This window comes from Cornus florida, unplaced genomic scaffold (genome assembly GCF_030987335.1).
Source record: "Cornus florida cultivar Cherokee Brave unplaced genomic scaffold, ASM3098733v1 CherokeeBrave_3.0.0_Hap2_Chr03, whole genome shotgun sequence".
In the NCBI taxonomy this organism is placed as follows: Eukaryota; Viridiplantae; Streptophyta; class Magnoliopsida; order Cornales; family Cornaceae; genus Cornus; species Cornus florida.
In genome coordinates, this window is record NW_026775573.1 from 62,706,853 (window position 1) to 62,729,793 (window position 22,941).

At 34.1% G+C, this 22,941-nt stretch overlaps 1 protein-coding gene across 1 annotated transcript; it reads left to right on the top strand.

Moving 5' to 3' along the window:
* The first annotated feature begins 18,747 nt into the window (after positions 1 to 18,747).
* LOC132300657 (desmethyl-deoxy-podophyllotoxin synthase-like) lies at positions 18,748 to 22,125 on the top strand. The gene is made up of 3 exons (XM_059797839.1): positions 18,748 to 18,846; positions 20,212 to 21,122; positions 21,230 to 22,125. The coding sequence occupies exons 2-3, from the start codon at positions 20,241 to 20,243 to the stop codon at positions 21,857 to 21,859; spliced, it is 1,512 nt and encodes a 503-aa protein (XP_059653822.1). The 5' UTR covers positions 18,748 to 18,846; positions 20,212 to 20,240; the 3' UTR covers positions 21,860 to 22,125.
* The last annotated feature ends 816 nt before the right edge of the window (positions 22,126 to 22,941 follow it).

A 22,941-nucleotide genomic window follows, 5' to 3' on the forward strand; every position in this document is an offset into this window, starting at 1 on the left:
ACCATACCCATTTAATCCATACCATCCAACCCCATCTTTAATAAAATTAAACACTTTAATTTAAACAATTATACAATTAACAATTAAACAAATAGGCAAATAATCCAGTAAAGAATTTAAAAATGCACAAAAACCATAAAAGAAAATACCGAGACTATCCTTTTAAAATTAGGGGTATTACAATGAGCAATCTAATTCACCGTAATTTTTGGAGTGTTTACGATTAGTCAATCGTCCAAAAGTATGAGATCCTTTTCATTAGTTCTTGATTTGATGAAATATCATATGGTTGAGATCTAGAAAATTTTATAATCGCTTCCGTTTTCCTTCAGTTAAATCATAGTGATGATTTAAATACCTGATTATTATCTATGCATGTATAGATTTATATTCATGAATTCTTTTTGTTTGTTTCATGAATATATAATTTATTTATTATTATTATTATTTTATTTATTTGATATATTAATCTATGAGATAGAAATTGGATCACAGTGACTAAAAATAAAATAATAAAATACCTGTATGTAGCGGCTTGCATAGGCAACCGCTTGTGACCTGTTTTCACCCTATATGGTGGGTAACGTGAAATAGAATCATGTGCATATAAAGTACTTATGCTTTATTTCGTATGCAATAAGTTTCATGATAATTTATACTACTTCGGTTTTGTGCCCAGAAAATTTGAGATTGATTGCAGGTTGATATTTTAATCTCTCTCATGGTTTGGTAGAATTTTTTAATTTATTATTTAATTATATGTGATATAATTAATTAATTAGAGGCGGTGTTTTAAAGGGTTGATCTAATAAGGATTGGTTTTCCCTAACCGAATAAGATTAATTTATTTTATCTTGTTTAGGATTTTTGTAAGCCCTAAATTGGGTATAGGACAAAGTCTTGTACTATATTTTTAAATTTAGGGTTGTAATTCTTGAAAAGTTCAAGAACAGTCTCAGACAAGATAAGATACAAGACTTTCAATGAAGGACTTTGAAGCACAAGATGAACATAAGATGATATCTAACAAACCATGAGAGGGGATTTGCACTTTTTTGGTGCAATATGATTTTTACTTGTTATGTTTATATTCATGTGATGGTTATATGCTTGAATGTTATATTTTATCCATGAATAGCTTTTTCTATGTGTTGGTTAATTTTAAACTAAATAAAATTGGAATGATTTATTTTGGTGGTTTTGGGAGAATTAACACTTTCCAAAATATTTTCAAAAATTTGATTTTCTGAAAATGAAAATAAATTTTTTTTTTAATTAAATTTTGTGGAAAGTGTAGGATTATCCTATAGTTAAGCTCAAGAAATTGAGCTAAGTTGACCAAAATGGTTTAGGCTCATTGGGCTTAAAATAAATTTTTTAATGGAATCCAATATTATTTAGATTAAAATTAATATTTTAACATGATGATATTATACATGGGATGTATAAAACTTATAGAAAACTCTCTAATTTTAAAAAATCAAGTGGGAGCAGGATTTAATCTTAAATTCCATAGCCTTCCATTGTCAAACTATTGTAAGGTGTAACAAAAAACCTCGCCACCAATCTTAGGTTCTCCTCTGGAGGGTATTTGTTTAACTAGTTACTAGATATAGATTTCACATGATAGAACTAGCGCAGGCGGACGGGGACAATCATCACTAGGAGAAACGAGTGAATACCTGCAGGCAGATCTCATTCAATTGCACTATTTCTAGACATGATAGAACTAGTGCAGGCATATCTCATTCAATTGCACTATTTCTAGACAATGGTGTACACTTGACTAAATGAGAGTACGCTCCACCTTAGGGGGTTTTTTCACTTAGAGACCAAGGTTAAATCGGTTGCCATATTTCATTTGGTATAAGATGTCTAGATAGTGGGGTATGGTAGAAATTGTTTCCATCTAATCAAGGTAGTGACATGATCTCTTAGTAGTGGCATGTTAATATTGCCCCCAGGAGAAACGAGTGAATACCTGTAGGGATTATGATTACCGATGTTTTCATTGCATCATTGGTTTAGAGAGACCCACTGAGAGACTATATGAAAACTAAAGTTTAATTTTTGTTTTTTAATGTATGCCCTTTTATTTATGCATGAATGTCTATATTTCAGATGTCGAATATTTTCAATCCGCTTGCTTCCATACTTAAGAATAACAAATTAACTAGGTCGAACTATGTTAACTAGAAGAGTAATCTTCACATAGTGCTTTCTCAAGGGTACTTAGCCACAATGACATCCAGGAGTACAAAGAAATTGATTCTAGTGTTGGGGTTGTCAAGGTTAAGGGCAATAAGCAAGATAAGTCCAAAGGGAATTGTTTCCATTGTGGCAAGAAGGGACACAAGAAAATGAATTGTTTGGTATATCTTGCTATGAAACACTCTGAATATATTTTTCATTCACTTGTTGCTGAGACATGTTATGCGGCAGGATCTACAGATACGTGGTGTGTAGATTTTGGAGCCACTAACTATGTTTGCAATTCATTGTAAAGGTTCTAGGAAACCAGAAAGCTAAGTGATAGGGAGATTTATCTTCAACTTGCTTCACAAGCAAAGGTAGCAGCAGTATCAATAGGAGTGGTTATTTTAAAAATAAATGGTAGGAGTTTATTATTGGAAGATTGCCTTTATGTACCAGAAAGCAGAAAAAACTTGATTTCTATTTCGGCTCTTTCAAAATCTGGTTTTTCAATACTATTTGATTCAAAAGTTTTGATAAAGAAAAATGAAAAGTTTATCTGCTCTGGTACATTGGTGGATGGTCTATATCTAATTACTCCTACACCGCACTTGTTATATGATACTGAAATGATTAACGCATCGAGTGTCTTACCACAAAAAAGAAAGGTTCCTTCAAATAATTCTACATATCTTTAGCATTTGCGATTAGGTTATATTAATCTAAATAGGATCCAAAGACTGGTTAAGGATGAGCCTTTGAGCTTTTTGGTGGTTGAATCATTTCTAGTTTGCGAATCCTGCTTGAAGGGTAAAATGACCAAAAGACCATTTACGGCCAAGGGGCAATAGAGCTAAAAAGGTACTAGAGTTGGTGCATACAGTTGTATGTGGTCCTATGAATACCAGGGCTAGAAGAGGATATAAGTATTTTATCGCTTTCACAGATGACTACTCTAGGTATGACTATGTTTACCTTATGCATCGCAAGTCTGAGGCTTTTGATAAATTCAAAGACTTTCAGGCAGAAAGTGAAAGGCAGACGGGTAAAAGCCTAAAAACTCTTCGATCAGATCGAGGAGGGGAATACCTTTCTAGTGGATTTAAGGATCATTTACGAGAAAATGGGATTATATCCCAAACATCTGCACCAAGCACACCACAACAAAACAGTGTTGCTGAAAAAAGGAATAAAACCTTACTTGACATGGTAAAGTTCTATTCCTTCTATCCATATGTCTATGTATGCTAGAATAGATGTTCATGTGTTTATCTCTAGTTTTTATGTTATTGATGCATGTCTATGTGCGTTGATACTATAGATCTAGAGATTGTGAAGGCATAGTGCTTAATGTAATACTATTGTGGTTTATTTGATGGTTCATACTCATGTTTTGATGATTGTGCCTCTCCCTTAGTTTCTTTAGTTTAATTTTCTTGCCCTTAACTTAGTTGTAGTGTAGTTGCCTTAGTTGTTAGATGGGAGGATAATCCATGCTTGTTGTTTGATGTTTCATGCTTATGAATGCAAGTAGTACTATTCTCTAACCATGTGATGTGTTTGGATTGTGAGCTTAAAGGAAGGATTAATGGCTTAGTTTGATGTATTGTGTTATTCACTAGGTTGCTTAGATAATATATGCTTAATTGGTAATCCATACTTGTTGAAACAATCAATCACACACTCTCAAATTGCAACACATGTTTCCCTTCATTAATTATGCATTGAATGTCTAGAATGGTGATGTTTAGTGGTGATCTCTAGACCCCAAGACCTCACTCTCTTATTTTCTCTAAATTTCATTTAAATTGCTTATGTGACATTGAACTTGTTTAGTTTAGTTTGTAGTTTAATGAATCAAACACACATCTCTTGATCACTCGACCAACTAACCCTATACATAGTTTCCATTACAAGTACGCCTAAAAATCCCTTGGAACGATCCCTACTCACCCTAGCTATTTTTTTAGTTAGAGGAAGTAGTGGCATTTATAAATTTAAAACTTGGCCACACTATTTTATTGCAAATTTGGTGCACACATGACGGCACATACCAAGTTTTTGGTGCCGTTGTCGAGGATTCAAATTGGCAATGCCGTGTTTTGGAAACAAATAAGAATTAGTACTCTTTTGATCGTGTCTTTATTTTACTTTTGATCGTGTCTTTACTTTATTTTATGCCTTCTTAGGCTCGAAAGAGACTCTTCTGGTCATCGTCTCTTCAAATCTTAAAAAAGATCAAGAGAATTCTCTTTTAAATGTGCTTAAGGAAAATAAGGAAGCTATTGGGTGGAGTGTCACAGATCTAAAGGGAATTGACCCTTCCATTTGTATGCAACGCATTCTTATGGAAGAGGATGCAAAACCCTTTAGAGACGCCTAAAGGAGATTGAATCCCAACATGGTTGTTAAAAAGGAAGTGGTGAAGCTCTTAGATGTCGGTATCATTTATCCAATCTTTAATAGCAAATGGGTGAGCCCAACTCAAGTAGTTCCCAAGAAATCGGGGATTACGGTGGTTGAAAATGCAAAAGGTGAGGCAATTTCTAAGCGTACCACCAATTCATGGCGCGTATACATTGACTACCGAAAATTGAATGCCGCCACTATGAAAGATCACTTCCCTTTGCCATTTATTGATCAAATCCTAGAGAGATTGGCTGGGCAACAATATTATTGCTTTCTTGATGGCTATTCGGGTTACAATCAAGTAGCCCTTGACCCCCTAGACCAAGAGAAAACCACCTTTACTTGTCCTTTTGGCACATTTGCTTATAGACCCTTGTGCAATCTTCTCGCCAAGGAAACTCCTTTTGTCTTCGATCAAGCATGCCTTAATGCTTTTCATAAATTGCGTGACTTATTGTTATCTGCTCCTATTATGCAACCTCCCAATTGGTCATTACCCTTTGAAATCATGTGTGATGCTTCTGATTATGTCATGGGAGCGGTTTTGGGGCAAAGGGTAGGAAAACTTCCATGCACTGTATACTATGCAAGCAAGACCCTCTCGGGAGCTCAATTGAATTACTCTACTACCGAGAAGGAATTACTTGCCGTAGTGTATGCTCTTGACAAATTTTGGTCCTACCTCTTAGGGTCAAAAGTCATTGTCTATTCTGATCATACTGCTTTGAGGCACCTTTTGACTAAGAAGGAAACAAAGCCTCGTTTGATAAGGTGGATTTTGCTTCTTCAAGAATTTGATTTTGAAATCAAAGATAAAAAAGGCACCAAAAATGTGGTTGCCGATCATCTTTCTAGATTAGTGGTAGAATCTTCCTTGAGTCCACCAATTCATGATTCATTTTCGGATGAACAACTATTCCAAGTTTCTAATGAACAAATGCCTTGGTTTGCCGACATTATGAATTTTCTGGCAATTGGAAAACTTCCGACCAATTGGTTAAAGCAAGCGAAGACGCTTTTCTTTGCTAACATCCAAAATTACTATTGGGAAGATCCTATTTTGTTCCGATATTGTCCTGATCAAATTGTAAGAAGATGTATTCCAGAGAGTGAAATTCCAAGTGTACTTGTGTTTTGCCATACCCTTACAGGCGGTGGGCTATTTTGGCCCACCATCCATAGGGATGCTTACAATTTTTGCAAGCAATGCGAGAGATGTCAAAAAATGGGATTGATGTCAAGAAGGGACATGATGCCCTTAACAAATATCCTTGTGGTTGAAATCTTTGATATTTAGGGCATTGATTTTATGGGTCCTTTCCCGATGTCTTATGGATATCAATACATTTTGTTTGTCGTTGACTATGTTTCTAAGTGGGTGGAGGCTTGTGCTACCAAAACCAATGACCACTCTGTGGTTATCCAATTCATTAAATCCAACATTAATTTTTACTCGTTTTGTTATGCCAAGAGCAATGATTAGTAATGGAGGAAAGCATTTTTGCAATCAATTTTTAAGGAAATTATTTCTTAAGTACTCCGTTACTCATAAAGTCACCACTCCCTACCTTCCTCAAACAAGTGGGCAAGTAGAAGTGTCAAACCGGGAAATTAAGCATATTCTTGAGAAAATGGTTAACACAACCTAGAAAGATTGGTTACGCAAATTGAATGATGCTTTATGGGCTTACCAAACAGCATACAAGACTCCCATTGGCATGTCTCCTTATAGACTTGTTTATGGAAATCCTTGCCATCTTCCGGTTAAGCTAGAACACAAAGCTATGTGGGCGGTTAAGAAGCTCAATTTTGACCTTGACAAAGCCGGAGAGAATCGTTTACTACAATTGAATGAGTTAGAAAAGTTGAGACATAATGCTTATGACAATGCAAAACTTTACAAAGAAAGAACCAAGGCTTTTCATGATAAACATATTGTGAAGAAATATTTCGAACCAGGACAAAAAGCACGGCTCTTCAACTCTAGGCTTAAACTCTTTCCCGAGAAATTACGTACCAAATGGGAAGGTCCGTATGAAATCATCTCTGTTACGCCTCATAGGGGCGGTTAAGATTCAAAGCCTAAAGAATGGCAACACATTCAAGGTGAATGGGCAAAGGTTGAAACCCTACATTGAGGGACAAGTTTTTCAAAGGCATATGGAAGCTGCCCTTTTGGTAGATCCAATCTATGAAGAGATTTAGTAATACATTCAATGTTCTCAATGAGATGTTCGAATTCTTCCTTAATTGTTCTTATTCCATCGATCTTGGAATAGGTTCAATTGATCAAACATCATCTCTGCATCCAATCATCTCTCAGTCCCATCGATCGAGAAATTCCTGCATATTCCAGCTCTCTGTGTATCAATCGAACTTCATTTCAGATCGATCCGAGTCTTTCAAGATCGATCAAACTTTCTCTTCGATTGATCTCAGTTCCATACTTAGAAAAATTTTGGAGCCCTGTATATTTCAGCTCTTTGTTCCATCGTTCGATGATATCTGCAGAATTTTAGAGGTTCGATCGACCTAAGCTGGATCGATCTATGCTCGATCGATGAGGATGAAAAAAAAAAAAAAATCTCTCTTGATCCTTTAAAGCAGCATTCCGTCTAGCTAGAGACGTTAAACTTAGCAATCATTGTCCATATTTTCTTGCATTTTGTTTAATCTTGCTTTCTTTTACTCAAAAAAAAATAAAAAATAAAAACCCTTTATCTTTTTACCATTACGCCCTTATGTGTAGTCATGCTACTTTCATGCTTTAGCTAGGGCTTGATCTCATATCTCTCTTTCATCTTGTGTTATATTGCCTTAGAATGCATAATTTGATTATTCTTATCCCATTTGATATTTGATGTGAGCTTGCTAGTGTGGTTATTCAAATAGGTTGTTGATTCCAAGTTTGGGGGAGACCCTTTTCATATTGGATCATGTCTTTCACCACCACGGTATACTCTTTCCATCTTTTCCATTGTTCTCTTTGCACATTGAGGACAATGTGCGATTTAAGTTTTGGGGTAAGGTGTCTTGTTGCATTCTACTTATAAGTTGAACTTTAAATGCATGATTAAGATTGGAGATCCATGTTAGCTATGATTTTGATCTGTTGAGGACTATATTGCTTAAAATTTAAAAATTGCTTGACTTGAAAGTCCAATACTCCTTGTATGCCTTGTGGATGCCATTTAGGAGTAAATTTTTCGAAAGATTGATATCTTGTTTGCACTTATGATCCACATCATCCTGATTTTGTGATTGCTTTGAGATTCACTCTAGGATTCTACACTAGCACAGGTGCACACTAGCATTCATTTGTGGGGTACATGCTTTGTTGATTATTGAATTGGTTATATCCCAATTGGGTTAGTAATGCATTGAAAGCTTTCATTTTGATAAAGGTGGATAACAAACCCTTTTCATTGAGTAGCCGGTATTCTAGCCTCATCAAGCACTGAATTTCTCGAGCCGAAAGGTGGAGGGCCCAAACTCTAGGTTAATAATTGAACTTGCTTTAAAAATAAAAAAAATAAAAAAATAAAAAGTTGCAAAAACAATATAAAAAAAAAAGTGAGGACTTCTCCCAAAAGGTGAGAAGTGGGAAATGATTAGATGGAGGTTGTTTTGATTTGTAGCCTAGTTGATTTGAGCTTGTAAGTCCTTAGGGGTGTTTAAACACCTAATGCCCTAAAGCCGTCCTGTTTGGGAGTCATTGAACTAACGCTCGACCTCATCGATCGCTAGAAAAGCTTAATAGATCAACACATTGCACCATGCTTCCATCTTTGATCCTTATGATTAAAAAAAATAATAAAATAAATAAATTATCAAGTGAAAAGAATAAGCGCACCTAGATCAATAAAACTTTAATAAAAGGTCCACTCTTTGTCTTGATAATCGGTACTAGATTTGTGTGCTAGTTTGAGGGTAAGGATGTGATCATTTCTCTAGTTGGCTTAGATAGCAACATATTTGATTTGCATGATCATTTTCTTGATGTGTGGAGGACCATACTTGTTTGCTTGATGTTGAAATTTTGGGAGATTGCTTCGAAGTGGTTGAAAATTTGCATACTTGAGGTAATTTTCTCCCAATACTTGTTTGCAATGTTGGTGCCTCTTTAGTGAGAATGAGCTTAATGTTTGTGGGTATCATTTCTGGAAACCCTCACGAGACTTCACTCGTCCACTAGGGGTAACCTAGCTGTTTAAAAAGCTTGTTGCATATGCTAAATGCAATCATGTTCCCTACGAAAGTGGCGTTATCATTTCATTGCTTTTTAGTTCATACTTGTATAGTCGTTCATTTCATTCCTTTACTTCGTAGTTCATTGCTAGGGACTAGTAATATTTAAGTTTGGGGATGTGATGAGCGCTAAAAAGTGCGTAATTAAACCCCTTAAGCTTAGGTATTCTAGGACCTTTATCTATCTTACTTTCCCGTTTTAGACTAATTTCATGTTATTGCCCTTTTCAGGCACTTATCCCAAAAATAAGTTAATTCAGCCAACTAAGAGCATTAAAGAAGCTAACTCAAGATGGATGGAAGAAAGGAGCAAAGTGGAAGCAGAATGAAGCAAAGTGTGGAAATCAGCAAGTTCGATTGATCTCAACATCACTTCGATTGATCGAAGCAACATCGATCTGGACACTTCAAGATGGATCCAAGCCCTTGTCCTTATCCAAAAGATTCCACAATTTTCGATCGATCCAACCATTCTTAGATCGATCGAACATATTTAATCTTATCCACACCTACCACCCCATATACCACTTTTGTCTCTTTCCCAAAATATCCCAAAATATCTGAGAGATTTGTCTTTATTCAAAAAGGTGCCGCCAAGGATGGATCAATTCCTGCAACATTCGATGGATCTCAGCACAGTTCAATCGATCTCTATATAGTTTGATCGATGTCCGAAAAAAAAATAAGTTCCAGCTCATTAAAAGTTGGCTCATGGTGCAATCATTACAAAGACCCTAGTGCACGAATCCAGACCATTGGGTGTGACACTTGACCTACCTATATAAGGATTTTGAGCCTCTTTTATATCATATCTCAACATAGGTGATACATATCTCATATACCATCTCATAGACTTGGAGAAACATTCTTAAAGAAGAAGAAAAGAGAAGAGGAGAGGCTAGAGACACATCTTTGGGAGTTCTTCCATTCTTCTAGGGTTTCCATCAAGAAGAAGGTCATTCCTACCCTGGAGATAGCCCTTGAGGCTTAGATGACTACTTCAATGAGTGGCTAAACATCTTCTTGGGGCTAGAGTTAGCCCTAAGCATGCCTTCTAGACTCGAATGCTTTGTATTTTGAGGGGATTTGTGTTGTAATCTTGCTTTGACACTTATTTTGTATATGAATCTTGTTTATTCAATGATTTGTGTGGTTTAATACTTCCAATTGATCTTTTCAATCTATCTATATGTCTATGTATGCTATAATAGATGTTCATGTGTTTATCTCTAGTTTTTGTGTTATTGATGCATATCTATGTGTGTTGATACTATAGATCTAGAGATTGTCAAGGTATAGTGCTTAATGGAATACTATTGTGGTTTATTTGATGGTTCATACTCAAGTCTTGATGGATTGTGCCTCTCCCTTAGTTTCTTTAGTTTAATTTTCATGCCCTTAACTTAGTTGTAGTGTAGTTGCCTTAGTTGTTAAATGGGAGGACAATCCATGCTTGTTGTTTGATGTTTCATGCTTATGAATGCAAGTAGTATTATTCTCTAACCATGTGATGTGTTTGGATTGTGAGCTTAAAGGAAGGATTAATGGCTTAGTTTGATGTATTGTGTTATTCACTAGGTTGCTTAGACAATATATGCTTAATTAGTCATCCATACTTGTTGAAACAATCAATCACACACTCTCAAATTGAAACACATGTTTCCCCTCATTAATTATGCATTGAATGTCTAGAATGGTGATGTTTAGTGGTGATCTCTAGACCCCAAGACCTCACTATCTTGTGTTCTCTAAATTTCATTTAAATTGCTTATGTTACATTGAACTTGTTTAGTTTAGTTTGTAGTTTAATCAACCAAACACACCATCTCTTGATCACTCGACCTGCTAACCCTATACATTGTTTCCATTACAAGTATACCTAAAAATCCCTTGGGACGATCCCTACTCACCCTAGCTATCTTTTTAGTTAGAGGAAGTAGTGGCATTTATAAATTTAAAACTTGGCCACACTATTTTATTGCAAATTTGGTGCACACACGACGGCACACACCATGCTATGCTTTGTACTAGACCAAATATCTATTTAGTAGTCGGCATGGTCAGTAGATATCAGTCCAACCCTAGACAAGAACATTGGATAACAGTGAAGCACATCCTTAAATATTTGAGAAGGACCAAAGATTACATGTGAATGTATGGGGGTAATGATTTACTTCCAGTGGGTTACACAGATTCTGACTTCCAATCAGATAGGGATAATAGGAAATGTACCTCAGGATATGTATTTACCCATAGTGGATAAGCCATTAGTTGGAAGAGCGTGAAGTAATCTTGCATTACAGACTCCACCATGGAGGTCGAGTACGTATCAGCTTCAAAGGCAGTTAAACAGGCTGTATAGCTTAAGAATTTCCTCTTAGAGCTTGGAGTGGTACCACTGGCACGATCTCCTATTATCTTATATTGTGATAATAGTGGGGCAATTGCTCAATCCAAGGAACCGAGGAACCACAAGAAGGGAATGCAATTTGAGCGCAAATATCATCTTATTAGAGATATAATTCACTGTGGGGACATTGTTGTCACTAAGATTGCATCTGCAAATAACCTTGAAAATCATTTCACTAAGACTCTACCTACTAGGGTTTTTGAGTCTCATGTTGAATGAATGGGTGTTTGCAAATAACCTTGAAAATCATTTCACTAAGACTCTACCTACTAGGGTTTTTGAGTCTCATGTTGAATGAATGGATGTAATGGTAATTGGTTTTGAGTGCAAGTGGAAGATTGTTGGGATCATATGCCCTACAAGCCAATTGTTTATTATTTATTCAATATTTTATTAATAAATATGATATTCATGCATTGGGCTTTACATATATTTGTATGAGATGTATTATAGTCCTCAAGTGGCATTATAGGTAACTTAAGTGTGTAAATGAGATTTGCACGCAGGAGATTTGGGCTCACCTGTTTCTTGTACCTTAGCATTGTTCGCAGTCAGTGATAAAAGTTAGGTACTTTTATCTGTAAGACTGTAACACACTTGACCTCTATAAGATAGGATGGTTATTCTCGACCATTAGGGTAATTGACTCTAAGGTAGTGTGTTGGTGTGCTTGGAGTACATTGAACTGGATCACCATAAGATCACACCATACAATGTACTGTCATTATTTTGGTGTGTTTCTTATCTACTAAATTCATAGGCTCTAAATCCCTCTAAATTCTAAGGGATTTAGTAACACACTTGACCTCTATAAGGCAGGATGGTTATTCTCGACCATTAGGGTAGTTGACTCTAAGGTAGTGTGTTGGTGTGCTTGGAGTACATTGAACTGGATCACCATAAGATCACACCATACAATGTACTGTCATTATTTTGGTGTGTTTCTTATCTACTAAATTCATAGGCTCTAAATCCTGAGGGATTTAGTAAACTCAAGTTTCAGTACTAGTCACTTTGACTTACCAATGTGTGAGATCTTTTTAAGGTCAATACCACGGTATCTTGGGTAGCTAATGTTGGAGCTCTGGGAACACAAATGCTCAGCATGTATTCCACACTCTTTATAAGAGTTAGAATATCCCCTTGATACAATTTAATAAGTTTGATCACTGGAACCTGGCCAGGGCATTTTAGTAAAATGTTTACTAAATTATTTTTCTATTATTTATTTAGAAAAATAATTATTTTGAAAGATTCTTTTATAAAAGAATTTATTTCAGTGATCATAAGGATTAAGTTGGTTACTCAAGCAATATAAAATATAAGTAAGCCTTAGGGGGACAGTATATATATTCCTGAGGCTACTTATGGATATTCGGTAGTAGAGGAGATTATATGTAATTATTTAGTACATAGAGCCTTATCGTAATTTTTAAATCCTAGAGTGCAATTACAATACTATTGTGGTGCTTATTGTAATTAATTGGATAATATAGAGTTATGAGATAACTTTATCTCTATCCAATTGGAGCTAGGATAAGTAAGCCCTCTTGGATCCTTATCTCTAGCCCCAGACGTTTTAACCGATTTTCTCAGGTCATATATTCTGCGATATAGCCATACAAAACATTTGATCGTGCACTATCCAGAATACAAGAGTGAGAAAAAAGGTTAGGGTTCTACAAACCTACCATTGGGGTCATAGAGATGAAGACTCATTAGTTTTCAAGGCAAAAGAAGAAAGTGTTCACCAGAATTCAAAACTAAAGAATAGTGTTTTTGTATACGACGATTAGGTATGAGATCCTTTTACAGTACATGGTTACGCTCCTGAATTTTTTTTTTTTTAAATGCTTCCGTTGTGCCTTTAGTAAGAACTCCGAAAGAATTGCCCATCTCACATTGATGGAAACATTTGGAAAATAAATTTGTTTTGAAAATTAAATTTTACAAAGATTATGAATTGAAAGGATTTAAATTCTTGATTTTGTCAAATTAGGATCGACCCGAACCTTCAGAAGTGGCGTGATCGCCAAGGGAGGAATTAGTAATGGGCTAACCTGAGCTATAGCCCAAGTCCAATTGAAAAGAAAAAAAAAATTAGTACTATTGTTCCTGTAAGCCCATGTACTACTCTTTCTCTTCCTATAAGTCCAGCCCAATTCATAGTATTTCTATAAATAAAAAGAGTTATAAAATTTACAAAGGTCAAACCTTAAATATGAGCAAGCCCACGAACTATAGACATGCCCAATCACAAAATAAACCATAATAAAATATAATAGGGCCCAGCCCAGTAAATCAAACGCATTGTTAGTCTATCAAAGAAGACCTAAACTCTTCGTATGTAAGGCACTAAGGCATAGGTTGATGGATATCATAAATTATTATTGTTAATCCAGTGAAATATTGAATTTTATTTTTGTAAAAATAAAAATAAATAAATAAATAAAATAAAAAAGTTTTGTTGATGACTTGATTAATTTCTTGTTAAATTGGGTAATTTACTATAAAATGGATTAATAACTAGTCAAGGGTGGAACACATAAGTCTTACTTTCTAATGTGAATTTATTGATAAGGAACATATATATCTTACATTCTTGTAGTTGTTTGTTTTAATACTTATATGAAGCAAACCTCAATGGATTCTTGATTGTGAAAATACGTTAGAGTTTGGAAGTGTAACTGTGTTAGAAAGCTGTAGATTATTGGGTTTAATTGAATAACTGATGCATGATAATTATGTATTTAGAGTATGGATGACACACTAAGCAATCATGGGTTTAATTATTTTTAACCCTCCCTACTTTGCAATCCTGGCTCCGCCCCTGGTGATCGAGAAATTATCTCCGCCAACTATACACGAATTTATTTCTAGATATTCATCTCCAATCTATGATGTACCTGTCAGTGATGCGTGAGCCACAGAGAAACAAGAATCTTAGAATAAGAGTTTTCCCAAGCTCCGGCCCTTTCAAGAGAGAATGAATTCGTCACTGTTTGAAATTTTTTAAATTATTTTTTCAAGATTATGATCATCATCTCCATGGTATTTTCTGCTTGCGGATCGATAGTTGCGGCTGGTGCACTCACGATTGAAAAAAAAAAAAAAAGAGCCAGTTGCCTTCTCTCCAAATCAAATATATATATTATACATATATACATACATACATATATATACGACGTGTCATGAAACACGTGAGCCGAATACATATCATGCCATGTCATATTCGAAATCTTGATTTGTTCATAGCAATATGCCATCTCAGTACAAGATGCAATAATTCTTCAAAATGAATTAAATACGGAGTAGTTGCTTACCAATTCCACGGAAAAAGAGGATGTACAACTTTATGGCACTATGGCTTGTTGGGATTTATATGCCCTGGCATAGCAAATTCCTATCTGGATTGTAGTGACATATGTTCCTGACATATCTGAAATATTTATGATTTATATAATTGGTGAATTCAATGTATTATTTTTCGATTCACTATGAAATTGATAGTGTCCATGTAATTACAAGAAATATTTATATATATGTATGTGATGACAATCAATGCATGATATATAAATAGTAATTATAAATTGTTCATAGTCGGTAATTATGGATGGACTCATAATTAATTAAGACTTGAACTGGATCCGCGTTAGGTTGAGATATATTGCGAGAGCCGTCGTATGCAATTACTCCCTATCACCGTCATGGCATTTGACTCTTAAGCATGAGAAAAGTATAGACTCTTTTATTAATTAATAATTATTTTGATTTGTTCGGCGGATTCTTCGGGATCCTTAGACCGACACTTTGGGTAGTTATGTAATTAATAGTTAGAGGGTTATATTTTCAATATTTGCATCATTGCTACTTGTATTTATTTTGTATTGATTATGGTTGATCACAAAGTAAATTCGAAGACCTTCGTGTGTTTTTAGACAAAATGATTTATTATATATTTATTTATTTAAATTATTATTTTTGTCAAACAAATGTTTTATTGTGATCGAGCCAGAAATAATCAAAGGTACCAAAATAAATATATTAATTAAGTAGTCGGATTGATGGCTATATTTATCCGATAACTAATTATGCATAGAGGGGTCAAAGTGCAATATTGACTTAGAGGTTATTTATTATTTAATTGGAGTTCAATTAATTTCTTTTAGTGGAGTAGAAATTAATTTATGAATTAATTGAATTGGGTCCATGGACCGGGCCAATTATTAATTCATTGTAGCCAATAAAATAATAGGCCCAATGGATTCTCACTCATAGCCCAACTTGATATTGGAATCATATTAGATTTGAGACATATGAATTAGAGATGGAGAAGGATTTGTTGTTTCCTTTTCTTTATTTTTATGTTGCCTATAAATATACATGGTCTATGTATATTTTAGGGGATGATTTTGATGAGAAGGAATAAGGAATAAATCTTCTCTCTCTAGAAAATTAGGGTTTATGGTCTCATCTAATAGAGGCTCCCACAAGCCTAATTTTCCAAGGTAATTCATGGAGGCTTATGAGTGATTCCTAAAGGCAAAATAATTACCAAGAAGATGGAAATTCAAGGAGAAGGCATCTTGCTAAGGGATCTACAATAAGTGAGAACATTCACTTTAGAGGAAAGTTTTAAAGGTTTACTCAGACCTTTGATGTAAGTATTCAATCCATTAATTGAATGATACATCATATTTTTATTTTTGCATAACAATTTGGACAGGTTAAGCAAAGCGTCTGTCGTGTTCTAATTCGTGTAAATAATGTTCACTTTACACCATGATTCAACAATTTGGACAGGTCAAGCAAAGCATCTGTAGTGTTCCAATTTGTGTAAATAATGTTCAATTTGGACAGGTCAAGCAAAGCATTTGTCATGGCTCATGATTTTCTGCATCTATTCAATTGGGATATAAGCCTTAATAACTTTTTTTCCGAACGCCGTGGCATGTCACAACATCAACAATTGATACATACACGTATACATGCTTTGTGTAGCGCGCGTTGGCTCCCACTAAAAGCAGCACAAATGCTTAATTATGTAACTGAGTGTCACATTATAACTAACTTCTACTGGACAACTAATTAGAATTAAGGAAGAGAGAGAGAGAAGAGGAGATTAAGAAATGGCATTGTGTCAAATCTACACTAATTAATTAGAAATGAATGGTTGAAATCAAAAAGATCAGCTTGACCCTTGACCAGTTAGAAGCATCTGGTGTGAAAAGAACAACTAGTTATGGACCCTAAAGTTCCTAACCCATTGGTTTCCCCACCATGTGATACATGTATTTGTTTGAAATATTTTTGATGAAAGAGAAAAGTCATTTTTGAGGCACAAAGATCGCTTGTTTCTGACTTGTGTTCCCCAATAGTTTGTGTTTGTGCATTAATTCATATATTGTGAAACACTGTCAACACAAATGATTCAATTACCATAATCTTCAAATTAAATGGGAGGACTTTTGTGGGTGTATGTTCCAAGACATTACTGTAAGATGTTTTACTGCCTAGTGCATAGGGCAGCAAATGAATATAACTTTTTATGAACAGTTTGGACTCAATTTGTTAAAGGTTCGATTCGAACTCGTTCGTTAAACAAATGAACCGAGTTCGAACTTGATATTTAAGTTTGTTTAGTAAACGAATTGAATTTGGCTCTTGAACATGAACTCGTTTAGGCTCGTTTATGTTCATTAAAAGTAGGCTTGTTATATATAATTAAAGAATTGCCTCTTCTTAAGATAGGTTTTTTCTTTTGAGACTTTGCCGCAATACGTGTAGATGTTAAACTTTATATATAACACATTCTCTTTTCCAAGCGATGTGAAATCCTCACGTTTTGTAATTAATATGATTACATGTCCACTATATGGCACATGTCCACGTCACCCCTGCCGGCAAAAATCGTCACAGTTTTAACCCATAAACTGACAATTTTCCCTTTTTGAAAATTGTGTGGTTGATATATTGCTAGGCATTTTCTTTTTGATTTTTGTAAGATAGATATATTGACCAAACTGAGAAAGAAATAAATTAAGCTCGAAAAGTCAGTGCCGTGCCAAAAGAAAATGGCAAATCATATTTAAGCACGAAAAGTCATACGTTTGGACTGAAAAAACTGAGAGCGAAATATATAAATCATATTAAATTAAGCTTGAAAAGTTATACGTTGGACTGAACAAACCGAGAGCGAAGTATATAAATCATATTAAATAAAGCTCGAAAAGTCAGCCGACCAAAAGAAAATGGCGCATGTTGCTCGCAAATATTTATAGTGGGTCAGGCCATGTAGAAATAGCTATTCTCCACTCTCCAGACGCTAACAAATTTTTACTCAAATTCATTATTTGAAGATAATTATCACAATTCTTCAATAAAAACAATGAAAATAAATGTCTTTACGGTTATCTAGAAGGGGAAAAAAAATGGGTGCTAAAAAAAAATGGGAAAAGGTTGTATACATAACCAAGAGGTGTGTATATAGAGGCACAATCACAAAGGGCTATGTTGTCTTTTCAATTTTTAAAGAGCATTATTGTCCATAAATTTCAGTTTTTATGTCATGTGCGCTAATTTTGGCCGGAAGGGACAATCTGCAACAAAATTGCATAATTCAAAGGTTATTTGCATAATTTGTAATTCAGGGATTATTTGCATGTTTATCAATAGTTCAGGTAGTTTATTGCAATTTTTCCTATATTATATTTTTTATATATATATATATATATATGTATGTATGTATGTATGTATGTATGTATATGACATAACTTTCAAAATTCAACCAAAAGACCATGCTACTTTATTGCCCCCAACTGTTTCTTGTACCTAGTACCGTGCCAAAAGAAAATGGCAAATCATATTAAATTTAGCTCGAAAAGTCAGTGCCGTGCCAAAAGAAGATGGCAAATCATATTAAGTTGAGCTGACCTACCAAGACATTAATATACCATTCCTTTGCATTTTTTTTATTGAAAAAGACAAGCCCCGTGGCTGTTAATCATCTAAGGTAAATTTAATTATTTGATATATACAGGAAATTTTATTATAACACGCTTATTAATAATATAGGTTAATAATAAATTGACATTTAATTTTTAATTATCAAATTAAAAATAGTGTAGATATTTATTTACTAAATTATAGATAAAAATCAAATTATTATTTATAATTTAGTCATTAAAATAAGACGTGTCAATTTTTTATTGGTTCAAATTAGTGGTGAGTATGTTGTTGATATCAATAATGAAAATTCAAGTATTATTTATATATATATATATATATATATATAAATTCTCAAAGATAGGAGCCACACATCAATCATGGTACAAATCATTAATTTATTTCCAGATGCGTGTCACTATCAGTGCTAGTCTTATTAACCTTGTGTATATTGTCATCCAAAAATAATAAAATAAACAAATAAATAAAAAAGTAAAATTTGTAAACTCTGGTCTATTTCTCTATAAATACAGGGCAAAGTTCTCTCTATATTCACAATCACCAGTCTTTGTTCTGTGTTTCCCCACCGAAGAGGCATGGTAACTGGAGCTCCAGCTAATTAGAAGTATATCCCCAACCGTGTGAGTACTTCTCTCCTCTTGCTTTTCCATTGTATTTATGCATTTTTTTGTAGCAAAAAAAATGCATAAATACATTATATATATATATTTCATTTATTAGAAACAGAGAAAGAAAGTAATCTACAATAATATTCCAAGTGAGCTAAACTAATTTTTGATCAGGCCACTAGTGTGGTTGGTATAATTTTTCTTCTTCAAAAGGGGAGACTGAAAGTTCAGGGGCGGAACCATGATTAATTCTATGGTTGAGGGCCGAACTTACAATTAATATAAAATTTATTTTAAGCCAAATAGTAATATATATATATATATATATATATATATATATATATATATTATCGAATATAGCCATACAAAAATTTATCAAACCAATCGTCAGCCAATTTGTATTAAAATAAAATATAAAAAAAAAAATGGCTTATATCCAGTAAAAAATGACATAAATATGTATAAAAATTAATCAAAAAGACTAAATAACTATTACAAAAGACCAAATAATTATATTTGAGGCAATAAAATTCATATATTTTCGATTGGTAGCTTGACTATTATATAACCAATTAACCTGAAGTTAATTAATCAATTAGTTATTTAAAGAAACTTTTTTTATTTTATCAAACATCCCTAACAAGTAAGACAATTAATCCAAAATTTAAAAAACTTTTAACTCTAAAGTAAAGTGAATATATTATCTATTATTGCAATTGGGCTTAGTTTAATATAATATTGAAAAAAAAGAAAAAAAAGAAAAAAAAGTATAAGAAAGTCGTGTATTTTTAATAGAAAGTTAGAAACCATTTATAATTAAAAAATATTCTGGGGGCAAGTATATATTTATCTGTACTATTTTTCATTTTAGGTTGTACTAATAAAAGTTAATAAAAATTTTGGGGGGGCCATGGCCCTACCCTCCCCCATGCGGTTAGGGACATGTTGTGTTTGGGTGTATACATTTTCTTTTAAAAAATTAAAAGTAGGAGATCGACCAAATCACTCATACAGGTTACGAAAACAAATGATACAACTCTTTGTGTTTTAGGGAGGACAAAAAATTAAATCCAATATAATTACTCCGTAATTATTAATTCGAACCAATCCGAACTGAATAGGAGTGGTTTTTGACTTATATTGCAGTTTGCTAATTAAATTACGCCTTCTCAAACCAACTATTTTGATACAATACTACTAAGCTACCCTTTTGATCGATCTCCCCATAATATCCTTATACCATTTTATATATAAACACCATTTTTTTTCTTTTTCTCTTTTGGTTAGAATACTTTAATCATTTTATTTTATGTTATGTTATCCAAACTGTATGATGATTATTTGTCAAACTACTAAATTAATCACCTTATGCCACAGCAAACATAAATCTGGACAAGTGATCGACGATGGAGTTCCCAATCATCTCCTTCCCAATTCTATTCACATTCCTTGTGTTTTTGTTGATGGTATTCAAAACCAAGATGATGAGTTCATCTCCAAAACTGCCTCCTGGGCCTTGGAAGCTACCTCTAATTGGTAACATTCACCAAGTTGTTGGATCTCTACCCCATCACCGCCTACGAGATCTGGCCCTAAATTATGGACCTCTGATGCACCTTCGACTCGGTGAACTTCCTATCGTTGTCATTTCTTCAGCAGAATTTGCCAAAGAGGTGATGAAAACACATGACATCGTCTTTGCTAGCAGACCTTTTATTTTTGCTATGAATATCATATCTGGGGATGACATTGCCTTCGCGCCTTATGGGGATCAATGGAGACAACTTCGAAAAGTTTGCATACTGGAGCTTTTAAGTGCCAAGCGTGTCCAATCATTCCGACCCATCAGGGAAGAAGAGGCCTCGAATCTGATCAAATCTATTTCTTCGTCGACCCATAATACAACTGGATCTCTCATCAATCTCACTGAAAAGGTTTTCTCCATGACATACAGCGTTGTTGCTAAGGTGGCCGTTGGTAAGAAATTCCATGGGCAACAAGAATTCTTATCACTTCTCAGGGAAACTATGGTGGTAGGAGGAGGTTTCGATGTTGCTGATCTCTTTCCTTCACTTGAAATACTTGCTTCGATAAGTGGGCTGAGGCCTAGAGTTGAGAAGATTCATCGAAAAATTGATGAGATATTTACTAACATTATTGATGAACATAAAGCTAGAGATGGTGAAGTTAATAACGAAGAAGATTTGATAGATATACTTTTAAAAGTTCAGGAGAAGGGTGACCTTGAGTTCCCCTTAACTATGAAAACACTCAAGTCAGTTATCATGGTTAGTACATTTACTTTCTACTTCTTCTATCAATGAATTAACTTCCACAAATTACCTACTTTTACAGTATTCTCTACTCTTCTAACTCAATTTCAATGCTCTTTCAGGACGTATTCACTGGAGGGATTGATACATCATCCTCAACTGTAATCTGGGCAATGTCAGAAATGCTAAAAAATCCAAGAGTTATGGGAAAGGCACAAGCTGAGGTGAGGCAGGTTTTAAGTAAAAAAGGAGTAGATATTGTAAATGAAGATGACATTCATGAATTGAGTTACTTAAAGTTAGTTATCAAAGAAACCCTGAGGTTACATACTCCTGCCCCTCTATTAATTCCGAGAGAGAGCAGAGAGAGATGTGAAATCAATGGATACGAGATACCTGCGAAAACTAAAGTCTTTGTCAATGTATGGGCAATTTGTAGAGATCCTGAAAATTGGAGTGATCCAGAGAGTTTTTATCCAGAGAGATTCCTCGACACTTCAGTTGATTACAAGGGGACTCATTTCCAATTTACACCATTTGGTGCTGGTAGGAGAATATGTCCTGGAATGTCGTTCGGGATAGCTAATGTTGAGCTTCCACTTGCTAATTTATTGTATCACTTTGACTGGAAACTTCCTGAGGGAGAGAAGCCGGAAGATCTAGACATGACTGAGATCTTTGGTGCAAATGTTCCCAGAAAAAGGGATTTGTGTGTGATTCCTATTGCTTATCATCCTTCAACTTGTGAGTAAGATATTAAGACAAGAAGGTAGAAAGCTAGCATTGGATGGTCACTATTAAATTTCCAGTTTCAGTGTGACCCTCTCTAATGCTAATTAAGTTATACTACTATATAATAAATAATGTAATCTTATGTTAGAATATATATATATATATATATATATATATATATATATATATATATATAGATGAAAGGTAAAATAAGAACTGGTGTTATGTGGACTTCCATAGATAATTGAATAAAGAGTATTCTTCCTTTTTGGTGTTTTTACTGCTATGTGTTCTGATTTCAGATTTCTAAAAAATTTAACACCCTTCATCATTTTTTGTCACCCTGGCCATTTCGGTTTGGCTGCACTTCCAATTGTTTAAATGAATATATGTATAATCAAGGAATTGCCTCATCTTAAGTTAGGCTTTCTATTGTGATTGAAATATTTGTATTATATCTTATTCGATTATTTCCCCCCTTCTATACGTTATTTCTTGGTCACGTCTAAGTGCTGGCAGTTTAATATTCTCTTGACAGAGTTGTGTTTTAAGTACAAATTAAGATAATATGGAGATGTTCTTGGGTACGAAGAGCAGAGCAAGCAGCTCATCTCTGTTACTTTTTGTTAAAGATGTGGAGTTTGGGATAGTTGTTGACTACATTCACAATTCAGGTAAGAGAAAAATGACTATAGGCAATTTGATATCCCTCCTAAGGACCGCCGATATATATATATATATTACCAGTAATAAAAAATTAAAAAAAAATTCCCACTAATATATTTAATTTCTAAATGAAAAGCATTTTTTTGTGAGTATATATAAATATTAGGACATTCATACACCATCGTGTCTACCCTCTCCAAATTAATGGTACATATCCTAATATTATTTATATATATACAGTATTAGGGCATTCATGCATCATCGTGTCAACTCTCTCCAAATTAATGGTACATATCCTAATATTTTTTATTTATTTATTTATTTTTGGGAAAGAAATGAAACATCAATGCTGCCAAACTTAATGGATGGAGTAAGAACTCCGAAACAACTGCCAGTCTCACATTGATGGAAACGTTTGGAAAATAAATTTGTTTTG

Excerpts from the sequence above, each read along its gene's own strand:
- LOC132300657 (XM_059797839.1), top strand. The coding sequence starts at position 20,241 with ATGGAGTTCCCAATCATCTCCTTCCCAATTCTATTCACATTCCTTGTG. Across the intron at positions 21,123-21,229 it reads CACTCAAGTCAGTTATCATG|GACGTATTCACTGGAGGGAT; the intron begins GTTAGTACATTT and ends ATGCTCTTTCAG.